The sequence below is a fragment of the Plecotus auritus genome, assembly GCF_963455305.1.
Source record: "Plecotus auritus genome assembly, chromosome: 6".
NCBI lineage: Eukaryota > Metazoa > Chordata > Mammalia > Chiroptera > Vespertilionidae > Plecotus > Plecotus auritus.
The window spans coordinates 24697633-24710042 of NC_137773.1; the positions used below are offsets into that span (position 1 = coordinate 24697633).

At 47.4% G+C, this 12410-nt stretch overlaps 1 protein-coding gene across 2 annotated transcripts in view; it reads left to right on the plus strand.

The window, feature by feature from the left end:
* Positions 1 to 12410, plus strand: part of DPYSL3 (dihydropyrimidinase like 3) — a 108706-nt gene that overhangs the window by 82776 nt on the left and 13520 nt on the right. For both annotated transcript variants that reach the window (XM_080674228.1, XM_080674229.1), the window contains exons 4-8: positions 22 to 186; positions 2365 to 2426; positions 3277 to 3357; positions 7601 to 7669; positions 11712 to 11832. In XM_080674228.1, the coding sequence (XP_080530354.1) occupies positions 22 to 186; positions 2365 to 2426; positions 3277 to 3357; positions 7601 to 7669; positions 11712 to 11832 (498 nt within the window). The remainder of the gene's footprint in view (positions 1 to 21; positions 187 to 2364; positions 2427 to 3276; positions 3358 to 7600; positions 7670 to 11711; positions 11833 to 12410) is intronic.

Consider the following 12410-nt stretch of genomic DNA (forward strand, 5'->3'; position numbering starts at 1 on the left):
CCTGGGGTCTCCGTCCTTCAGTCGACCACGTGGTGCCCGAACCCGAGTCCAGCCTGACGGAGGCCTATGAGAAGTGGCGGGAGTGGGCCGATGGGAAGAGCTGCTGTGACTATGCCTTGCACGTGGACATCACCCACTGGAACGACAGTGTGAAGCAGGAGGTGCAGAGCCTCATCAAAGACAAAGGTGAGCCCCAGCGTGCCTTCCTCCCTTCCCCCTCGCCCCTCCTCCACACAACATCCACTCATTTGAGTCCCTTCCCCTAGCTTGGAGCCTGGAACCTCAAGCATGCGTGCTGGAAGAAAGAGGCACCACTGCGTTCCAGGCGCTTCATTTAGTCCATCATTCTTACTCCTTGCAGGGTCCCCACGAGATGGGACTTATTATCCTCACTGGGCAGATGGAGAACCTGAGGCACAGAATGAGTAGCAAGCAGTAGATCTCCCCACAGTGTAGGCTCTTCCCCTCCATGCAATGCTGCCATTTGACAGAGGAAGAAACTGAGGCCAGGAGAGGTTAACTACATATACAAGGTTATACACCTACTGGATATGAGATTAGGAATTTTTAAGATTCATTATTTTGTTATTTTTACTCCAAAGGTCAAACTCATCAAACTCATTACTATTATATATTAACAGCATCCTCAGAAAAGCTAAGATATTTCTGGGAGCAAAAATGTGTTTGTACTCAGGCTAGGAGCTTAGGGCATGAAACATGTCCTCGTGTGTGTGATTGGGGGGTGGACGGGGAAGGAGGGGGGGTTCCTCTCAGTGAGTACCTGGTTTAGGTTCCCATTGTCTTCTTAGACTCCTCTATTCTCTACTTCTTCCTACATTTTGATGGCCAGATATTTCACACACATGCACTACCCCCCATACAGACACGCGATGTGCTCGGCATCTAAGGCTGCCTGGGGGACGTAGGGAAGTATAAGGAATGGCCTCTGCTGAGCCACCGAGGCAGAAGGAAGCAGGCCAGTGAAGAGCATCAGAACAGATGCCATGAGATGCAGGACTGACCAGATGCACAGTCTTGAGGCAAAGGCCAGGAGTGTGTTCTGGGATGGAGGGGAGAGGATGACCTCTCAGAAGACGAGCTTTCCTTTCCATTCCCCTCCTCACCCCGCAAGCTCCGCTCCTGTCCTTCCTGATTCAGAATGAGGGATTAACCCTCTCCCTTCTTCCTTGTGTCTTCTTTCACCTGGGCTTCGGAACGGCTTTAACACCCACTTCCTTCCAAAGGGCCCGGTCATTCCACGGATGACACAGAGGCTGCGGGCAGGGTAGTGTTGGGAAAAACTGCCCTCACTTGAACCACTCTGGGTAGGGAAGTTCTCAAATTGCAGCCACTTTTGGCCTAGAACACTGTGGGCTGAGGCAGCCCTGATGATTGGAGATCAAAATTATTCTCCTTTTTTCAAAATGACTCTCTGCTCCCCAGTCCCACTTATTTCTGTACATTACTATATTAATAGTTTATTTGAGGTGAAAAACTAAATGGATCATTTCTCAATACCCTTACGACTTAGATATTTAAGCTCAAGGTGACACTTGACTTCTGCCCAGTAGCACTGTTGGTTCTCCAAGGACAGGGTCCTCTCAGATTCATCCCCACAGAGGTCATGTGCAGGGCAGGCACTCCTTAAGTAGTGAAATAAACCAACCTCAGGAGATCTGTTCATGGAGACCAGGTATGTGTCAGGGCTAATGAGTGCTAGGAGCTCGGCATGTATCTCATTGAATGTTTCCCACACTTATAAAGCAGGGTATTGTTATTTTTCCATTTTACAGATGAGGAAACTGAAGCTCAAGAAGTTAGATATTCCAAGTGCACTGAACTAGTATATGGTGCAACCCCCAGTGTGTAAACACTACCAGTGTGCTACAGTGATTCTCAATTTTATGTATATACTAGAGGCCCGGTGCATGAAATTCATGCAAGGGGCTTGGCCCTCTCAGCCTCAGCCGGCCCTCTCTGCCTTGGCTTCATCCGGAAGGTCATCCAGTTGGTCGTTCTGCTCTTCAATCTAATTAGCATATTAGCTCTTTATTATATAGGATACTGCCTCAAGCAAAAACAAAGCTTATTGACCCTGTGGGCTGGGGAGTGCTGATTGTGGGCAAGAAAGAGGTGCAGAAGAGGAGACCGTTCTCTATGGCATTATGTAGGAATTGTTGCTTTTCCAGGGTGATGAGGGAATAGAAAAATGCTCTTGGAGCATGGGAAGCATCATTTTGCATTGGACCAGAGCCTGTAATGTGCTCGGGCCCCATGGGCCATAGAAGTGGGAATAAAGGATGGAGAGTGGTTGTGATAATGCTGTCTTCTTCCTGTTCCCCCCCCTTCCTCCCTTTCTTGCAGGGGTTAACTCCTTCATGGTTTACATGGCCTATAAGGATTTGTACCAGGTGTCCAACACAGAGGTAATGATCCATGGCTGTGTGGCTTGGGGTATCTGGATGGGTTTCCTATTGTTGCTGATGACATTGGCTCCTTCCACATGAGTCACTGTGGGGACCGCTGGGCCAGAGTGCTTCTTGCAGTCCACGCTCCATTTTAAATCAGGTAACGGGCAGGGTGCCGGTGGCAAGGCAGACAGGGAGGCAGAAGTTCCACTGGCAGCAGCTTTCTCAAGAGGACAAGAGGAAGGGCCTGCCTCACTCTCCATCTACCAAGCAAACGCAAACTCCTTATGAGCTCAGGGAACAGGCGAGGTGCGCAGCCTTGAAGGATTAAGGAGGGCCGCCTGCTGTTCGGGGGAATTGTCCCAGCTTGCCTCTGACTCTGTCCTTAAGAAATTTGTGAGATGAGTTTCAGACAAAGTCTTAATTCCCAGCTTTCCTGATTAGAAGGTGAAGGGAGGTCTGTTTTGAGAGGTTGAGAGATAGGGGTTTCAGCTCCCGCATTAGCTTCTGGCTGGGCTGTGGTGGTCTTTGGGAGCACGGGTTGAGAAGGATTCTGAAGCTCCGTCTCAGCTCAATGGGAAATAATTCCCTAAAAATGTGTGCTGAGGGGGAGTAGAGTGGTCGGTAGCATTGTTATGTGTTCACCCTGGCTACTTAGGCAACACAGTAGGTTCTGTATATAGACAGTTTTCTGGAATTTCTTTGGACTCGCGCCCCTCTTGGGCCGGGCATGTTTTAGTCTGTATCTCTGCCCTAGGCACTTACTTCCTCTGGTTTACCCCCTCTGGCTCTTGTAATCTGGCCTTGTGTGAGGTTGCTGAAAGCACCGGTGGCCTGTGCAGGTGACAGAGACTCATTTCCGTTTCAGCTCTACGAGATCTTCACCTGCCTGGGAGAGCTGGGAGCCATTGCTCAGGTCCACGCTGAGAATGGGGACATCATTGCCCAGGTAACGGTGTGCAGCTCCCTGGAGGGCGCTTTCGGCATGGGCTTCGCTCTGCATCCCCTCCGTTTCCTCTCTGCTTCCCTGTGCTTGAGCTCTCACTGTGTGGAAGGCACCATCACAAGTGCTCCATTAAAATCCTGCCCTAAAGGACCTCAGGTCCAGGAGGAGGAAAAAAGGAAATGTGGACAAGTCAGGGAGCAAGTGCCAGCTGTTGGAAAACGAAGAGAGATCTGGCCACTCTGGAGAATCCAGAAAGGCTTCCTGGAAGAGGAGGTTTTCAAATCAGGCCATTTATTGGGAGAGTATTGCTGCTTCCCTTTTGAAAATGAGTCCAAGCTACGTGGCATTCTGTGTCCTAAAGAAAAACCCTAAGGCAGCACTTCTCAGAAGCCAGAAATCTGATCCAGGACTGCGGTACTCATGGCCTTAGATAATAAAGAATTTAAGTCTTGTGGGGCTCACATGTCCCATTGGTTTCCTAGAAATCATGCTGAAAAACCTGCGAGTGATGAAAGGGAGGGTCCTAAGGTCCAAATTGATCATTGGTGAGGAAGCAGAAAGCACTTCTCTCCCCATCTCCAGGGCTGCTTAATGGGCTAGATGTACAGATGTGCCTTAGCCACAGTTTTGTTTATCCCAAGATTGGCCTCTGCTAGATGGAGGCTGCCAGAAAAGAGTGTGAGCTCTCTTAGTCCATGCGATACGATTAATAGCAAGCAGCCATTATTCATTCTTTCAGAGAGTATTTCCTGAGCGCTCTGTGCCAGGCATCAGGCTACACAGAGGTGAGCCAAAACAGATGTCCTCCACAGCTCGGAAGTGCTTGGGCTCTGCCTTCATTTCAGAAGTTGTCCAGGACTTGGTGAATGTGATGGGCAGGGGTGTGGGAACAATGCTGCGGCCCAGTCTAGCTTAGACATGTCAGCTTCCAATAGCAGGTACCACTTGGTGAGCACTTCCTACCGTGTGCGAGGCTCCTATAAGTGGTCTCCTAGGTTCTCATTTAATCTTCACCCAACCCTTTAAAGTTGATTGCCATCCTCCCCATTTTGTGGATGAGAACATTGAGGCCCAGAAGGATTACGTCACTGGCCCAAAGATCACAGCAATTAACTGGGAGAACAGAATCTCAGTCCCTTACGTGATGGGCCTCAGTGGGCCTCTCACCCAGAGTTGGTGCATCTGGGCCCCTTGCCCCTCCGGTCCAGCTGTAGGGCTCCAGCTGTTGGAGTGTTGTCTCCCTAGCGGAGGAGGTGAGCTAAGTGTGCACTTTCCTCTTGCTTATGACCAAGAGGTTAATTAGTCAGGCCCCTGACAGCCTTCTCCTATGTCCCCCACACACCCAGAGCTAATGAAATCATTTTCCAAGGAAGGTCCAGATGCCTTGCTCCCAGGGGAGGTATCTGGTGGTATTAGAGCCATCACTCCTCCCCCTTCTCCAAGTTTTCAGTGCAGCAGCCAGAGGCCCCAGCCCTAGAAACCAAACTCCCAGCTTCTTCATTCTAGAGCCTGTGCAGGCAAACACGCTCCGACTCAAAGCCCCTTCTCCCGCTTCCTCTGTGGCTCCGTGTCACGGAAGTGTCTCTGCTTGCCCCCACTCCCGCCCCCCTACCTTGGGAAGATCTGTTCTGAGTTAGGAAGAGAATAAGGGCATTCATCCATTTGGATGAGTTTCTTGTGTGTGTTTATGAAATTCAGCTTGAGCTGAAAGATTTGATCACATTACCTAAATGGAGCAGCTGCTGTCCTCAGAGTCTCTGGCTGCACTTCATGCCAAAGTGACTAAGGAAGAAGAAATCTTTCCCTACGGGTCCCAACAAGGGGTATTTTCCAAAGGACAGTCTGAGAACACAGCATCCTTGGCCACTCATCCAACAGGTATTTATTGGGCACCTATTATGGTAAAGCACTGGAGAGGGAAGATGAAAAAGACAGGGTCTCTTTCCTCCTGAAGCAGACCAAAACTGCCATAACCCAAACCGTGTGCTTACCCCAGTGATCAGTGTCTCAAAGTGCCATTGCTCCCCACCCATGCCAGGTTGCACCAATGGTTTTTCACATGCCATTCTTTTTTTTATTATTGATTTTTTAAGAGAGAGAAGAAGAAACATTGATTTATTGTTTCACTTATTTATGCATTGATTTGTATGTACTTGTATGTTGATTCTTGTATGTGCTCTGACTGGGGATCAAACCTGCAAGCTTGGTGTATTGGGACGATGCTCTAACCACTGAGATACTCATCCAGCGCCTTTTACATGCCATTCTTATACATGCACACACACACACACACATGTATTTCAGAGAGGAAGGGAGAGGGAGAGAGAGTAGAAACATCAATGATGAGATAGAATCATCAATGGGCTACTTCCTGCATACCCCCTACTAGGGATCCAGCCCACAACCCTGGCATGTGCCCTGACCAGGAATCGCATTGTGACCTCCTGGTTCCTGGGTTGATGCGCAGTTACTGAGCCATACCGGCCAGGCTTACATGCCATTCTTAATCTTCCAGCTGTAGGGGCAACCTGGCTTTTGGCACAGGACTTTCCAGCATGAGCAGCACTTTAGAATCACCTCTGGAGCTTGGAGACCGATTTCTAGGATTCTCCCAGGTCTCTAGATTCAGACTCGGGAGGTCAGGAGTAGTGTTCAGGAAGCGTGTTTGAAAGAGTTCCCCTGGTGACCTTCACCTGGGTGTTGTCCTAGAACTCTTAAACAAGATAACAGCGAGAGTGTCCTAACAGATAGAAGATGCTTTCATTGGAGACCTTAACCCTTGGGTGTGTTCGAAAGGCAATTCAAAGTGGAAACTCACCAGAGTTTGGAAGAAGTTTTGTTCAGTCCAAGTTTCGATCAATTAAATAGTAAGAATGAAATGGAGGTACACTTCTGGAACAATCAGCCTCTGACCTTTTTTCAAATACTGTAGAGCTGGGGACAGTGGCCATTTTACTTGTCGTGGTTGCTTTTAGTAGCATCTTCCTTTCTACTCTTCTTTTAAAAATTACTATCAAAAACAAACAAACATCAACAACGAAATGTTCTTTTCCAGGTAGAAGGAATTCCTTTTTCCTAACACCTCATGGTTGCAGTTCACTCTTTCCACATCTCTCATGTCACCAGTGCACAGGCTCAGAGGAACTGGCCTTCGTACTTGGAGAGTGAATGCCAGCAAAATTGCAGAGATGGTGGCTTAGGATTTGTGCCAGTGCCAGTTAGCCATGCGTGTGTTCACTGTCCAGCCACCTGCTTCTTCCAGAAAGCTGGCCAGAAGTCTGAGGAATTTAGCTATTAGCCACAAGAGGTAGACAGTTCTGCCTCATCCAAGACCTAATTAATTAGAATTTGACCAATAGATGAACTCAGGTAATGGTGGTTAGAGGTAGTAGTTTGTCTAGTTAAATTCTAATCCATTCATTTAAGTCTAAAGCATTAAAGAGCCCGATGAGCTTACTAAAATTCAGGTTCCTAGAATTTAACCTCAGGTATTCAGATCTGGTAGACCTGAATAGGGCCAGACTTCTGCATCTCCACAAACAACCCAGTTGATTCCGATGTAGGTGGTGGGTTGACTAGACTCTGGGAAATGGCAGGACCGCACTGTAAGGGCCATCAAGTCAGGGGCCTCGTTGCCTTAATTCAAGTAAGTACCTAACCTAGAGCCTAGCATAAAGCAGATACTCAGTACTTTTGTTGAATGAATAGGTTTTAAAATGCATAAATAAATTAAAAAACGAGTTAAGGGAGTGTGCTTACAGAGGTTTACATCTGAAAGAAATGAAGTGTAAGTGATGTGTGAGTTTTGAAGCACAATGTAGAAAAAGTGGTACTTTTTAATGGATTGTCTTTTTTGTAATAAAAGCAGGCACTCTCAGTTGTTTTTTCTCCTCTTAATTAAGGCTCTATCCTATTTTGCAATTCTTCCTATAGAGTTGATGAATTTGTTCAACATACATATTTTATTCTTTTCCCCCTTGAACACATCTTCAGCATAACTCCTCCAAATCTCAGTTGAGCCCATCTAAAAACTGCCCTCTAAGTCTTAGGAAATAGAGTTAGGAGTTAGCTTATAGCGTCTTACATGCTTTAAAGTTTTAGTTTAAGTATTGATATATTACAAGAAATTGCAGTACTACCATTTTTGGTTGGTCTGAATGATTTCAGGCTTTGAAATAAATCTTGACTAAGTGATGACATAAGTTTTAAAAACTAAAAACTGTCCTCTATTTTTTGCTCATTCTAGGAGCAAGCTCGGATGTTAGAAATGGGGATAACTGGCCCAGAAGGCCATGTGCTGAGCAGACCAGAGGAGGTAAGTTGCTGGGAGGGGAGGAGGAAGAGAGAGAATCAATAGCAGGAGGGGCTTTCTTCTTTTGCCAGCCAGCATCTTCCCAGAGACTCCCATCACCACAGTGTCAATCCCAGCAGCCACCTGGACGGCCTGTCAGTCATTTTACAGAGGCAGTGCTAGTACTCAGCCTGCTTCCTCTAGGCACAGGCACACACAGTGTATGAGCAAACATGGTGAGAGGCAGCGAGACTCTATCAGTACCAGACAGAAGATTGGAACATTTCTTCCAGAGACCACTTTGACTGAGCCAACTCAAGGGCCCCTGAGAAAATGAGAAAGGAATGCTTTCTTCTGACCCCTAATCTCTCTAAAGATAACACCAGTTGGAGGTATTCCGCAGTTATTCAGTAGGAGTGGAAAATTTCTAAATCCTTTCTTAATCAATGTGAATTCCAGAGACATTTCTACTTATTCCCGTGTCCCACATTACAGGTTGAGTCCTGCAAGATATTGGCCTTATGGATAGGAGGCAGAATAGGTTTTAACAGGCAATATGTCTGTCGATTTGTGTAAGGGGTTGATTGTGTCTAGGTGTGGAAGTTTCCCGCATGTAAAATGAATGCTGATTAGGGACTGTGCTTAGCAGCTGAAAAGCGAATGAAAGGTAAGTGGGGGCTGATCCCATGTCTCTGGGATGTCAGCAAACTCAGCTGCCGGCATAGGGCACAGTTGGAAATTGGCTGCCCACATGGCTGAGAGCATATTGGCTTTGGGGGAGTACCCTGGGTCTGGCACCTGGAGCAAATTCAAGGTCTTCCATGTCAGGGAAATGAACCATGTTCCTGATCTGTCATTCAAGCCCCACACTCTAAATCGGTAGAAGGAGTCAGAACCAGAAATGATTACCTGCCCGTTGCCCATCTCTTCTAGAATCTTTAAAAAAATTAAATCCTAACATACATAGAAAAGAGTGTTCCTATCATAACAGTGCAAGGAATTTTTGCAAACTGAATACACTTATATAAGTAGCACCAGAACACCATCAGCACCCCAGAAACTCCTTTGTCTAGTGATACTTTTGTTACCGGTTGAAATAATTTATAATTTTCTCTGTTGGGGGTGTAAATTGGTGCAGCCACTGTGGACAACAGTAAAGAGGTCCCTCAAAACAGAACTATTAACAATTCATCTTCTGGGTATTTATCTGAAGAAAATGAAAACACCAATTCAAAAAGATATCTGCACCCCCATGTTTATTGCAGCATTATTTAAAAGATATGGAAAGAACCTCAGTGCTCATCGATGGATGAATGGATAAATAAAATGTGGTACACACACACACACACACACACACACACACACAAAAGAATATTATTCAGCCATAAAAAAAGAATGAAATTCCGCCATTTGTAATAACATGGATGGGCCTTGAGGGAATTATACTACATGAAATTAGATAAAAGATAAATACCATAGGATCTCACTTGGTGTGCAATCTAAGAAACAAAGCAACAATCACTCCCCCAATACCCCTTCCCCCCCGCAAAATAACAACAACCAGTTCATAGATACAAAGAACAGATTGGCAGTTGCTGGAGGCAAGGGGTAGGGAAATTGGATGAAGATGGTCAAAAGGTACAACCTTCCAGATATAAAATACATAAATCATGGCGATGTAATGTACAGCGTAGTGTATAGTTAATAACACTGTATTGCATATTTGAAAATTGTAAGAAAGTAGATCTTGACAGTTCTCATCACAAAAAAAGTGTTGTAACTGTGTGTGACGGATGTTAACAAGACATAGCGATCCTTTCGCAATAGGTACAAATATGGAATTACCATGTGGTACACCTGAAATATAGTATTCTATGTCAATTAAACCTCAATTTAAAAAAAAAAATTGTGATGAGGTTACAGTCACAGCATCCCTGTGAAAGGCTGTGTCCTCAATGCCAGGCCCCTCTGAGGAACAGTTGCTTTTGCCCAGGACTGTGCTGACTGCATTGTCACAGTTGTCCTTGCTGCTGCTCGGGGTGGTGAGGGTTATTGTGCACAAGGAAGCTGAAGAGCACAGCGGTCAAGGCCCATTGTGTCGGAAGGAAGTTTACACAATGCAGGTAGGCCAGGGTGACCGGCGCTGTTTGTGACACTTTTCTTAAATGCTGGTCACTGTGGAGATGTGCTGGCGAGATAGATCCTTCAGCAGCAGCCAGGGGATTTCTGAGCAAAGTCTATTTTTGTCCCTTGGTTTGTTTGTTCAACCCCCCCACACCCCATTCCTCCTTGTTCCCGTCTCCTTTTTAGTAGAAAGCCTCTGGGAGGCAGATCCCAAGCTGGAGAGTGATGTAACCTTCCAAAGATAGTCATGTTGTCAAGGTGCTGACAAACCTGCAGTGCTGGGAGGGAGTGAGATCAAAGGGGACTGGGCAGAGGTCACCGAGGTCACAGGGTGGCTGGAGAGGTCAGCATAGGTGTGAAGAGGGAGGACTAGGCATGGGAGGAGCCAGCCCCTCTTAGGTTCAGAGCATACCCAGGCACCAGCTGAGTGATGCTGCTCAAGAGCTGAGTCCAAGGCTCAGAGATGCTGCTCTGGGAGCTTCAGGAAGGTGGCCGAGTTTCCCTGGGCTTGGTGGCCTCCACGGTCTCATCCACGTGGAACAAAGTGCAGCTTGGGGAATGCCAGCTGGACCAGCTGAGTTCTTAAGAGGCTGTCTGCTGAGCCACGCTCACCACAGGCAGGAGCTGGTTTGCGTCGGGCATCTGCAAGCTATTTTTGGTCTTTTTGAAAGGGTTGGGCTGCATAGGCTAACCAGAATGTCATAGCCATCCAAAATGTTGCCGATTGAATGGAAACACGCCAGTGTCTCTGCTTTGAGCTGAGTTGCACTAACTTGGGTAGTAACTTTGGGTATAACACAGGCCCTTGCACACCAATCGGAAGCTGCCATCAGCACGAAGACCAACAGCCAACCCTTCAAGGAACACTGGCCTCGTCCCAGGAGTGGGCTAGTCGCCTTGCATGGATGAACTCTTTTAGTGCTCGAAACAGCCATATGAGTCAGGTTCTATTATCCCCACTTTATGGACAAGGGAACTGAGGCTTTAGGTGGTTGTTTGAGGTACCTGAGGTCACCCCACTTCTAAGTGGCAAAACCAGAACTCAGCTCCAGGCCGTTTGAGAAAGCCTGCGCCCGTTTGAGGACCCTGCTTTGTTAATAAAATAAGGGAAACGCATGCTTTCTTACTTAATAAATGGAACTGGGCTGGTTAGCATCTTTGCAAACATGAATTGCACATTGGGGTGGGATGGAGGAGGTTGATAACAAAAGAAGCCTTTGTGTGGAGAAGCCTGGGAAACATTAGTATAGGGCGTGCCTGCTGGAATTAACTCTTCACTGACCACCGGCTGATTGGAAGACACATGGCGCCTCATCACCTAGGCTGGTTATTTCATACCAGTGGTGTTGGGAGTGCGTTTTGCTGGAGAATCTGCCCTGGGAAGATTGGGGAGCAAAGGCTTCCATCACATGTAGCCTTTGTGATCATCACGGGGAGGGGAGAGAATAGGCTAAGGCAGTGGTCGGCAAACTCATTAGTCAACAGAGCCAAATATCAACAGTACAGCGACTGAAATTTCTTTTGAGAGCCAAATTTTTTAAACTTAAACGTCTTCTAATGCCACTTCTTCAAAATAGACTCGCCCAGGCCGTGGTATTTTGTGGAAGAGCCACACTCAAGGGGCCAAAGAGCCGCATGTGGCTCGCGTGCCGCAGTTTGCCGACCACGGGGCTAAGGAAAAACTAGCTGCACTGAGGCAGCGTTTGCTCTGTGCCAGGCCCCGCGCTGGCCTCTCCTGATCTCCACGCCACAGGTGAGGGGCGGAGGCCCTGGGAAGCTCAGTCAAGTACACAGCCAGGAAGCGCTCTGTGAGATTTAGACCCAGTGCATTCAGCGCTAGGCTTTTAGCCTCTGCCGTGTTCTCAGTGTGTGGAGGTGGGAGTGGTGGCTTTGAGAGGCTCCCATTCCTGTTGACTTCAGGGGCCTTTTTTTTTTTTTCCAGCTGGAAGCTGAGGCTGTGTTCCGTGCCATCACTATCGCCAGCCAAACCAACTGCCCTCTCTATGTCACGAAGGTCATGAGCAAGAGTGCGGCCGACCTCATCTCACAAGCCAGGAAAAAAGGTGACTCGTGCTCCCAAAGGTCTCGGGGCTCTGACGCTCCACATCTCCTTTCCTCCCGGGGTATCCTGTGCAAATGGTGCCTGTTTTGCTCATTGCCTCGCTCTCTGGGAAGCCCCTCCTCCATGGCAGCGCATTTATCTTTTCTGCATTCCCTTGGATAACCGGATCCCAGGATTAATCCCACTGGGCAGAGGAGTAAACAGAGGCTCAGGAAGCGTTAGTGGTTTTCCCCAGATGACACAGCTTGAATCAGTTCTTTGGAGACTTGCTTCATTTTCCTCCCTTTTATCTTTCATTGTCAGTTCACATTACCTGAGCTTTAAAAATGGACTTTTAATCAAAATTATATTGGGTGCGGAAGTCAGAGACCCGACTCAAACTGACTTACAGAAACAAAAGTAAACTATTGGTTGCAGGTGTTTCAGGCGTGGCCACAGCAAGGGGGTTCAACAATGAGATTAGGGTTCTGTCACTCTCCTATCTTGGGTCTGCTGGCCTCTCTGGTGGCCTTATTTTCGGTACGAATAGTGACAAGAATAAATGCCTGTTGTCTTCCAACAGCCCAAGCCCAAGTCCTC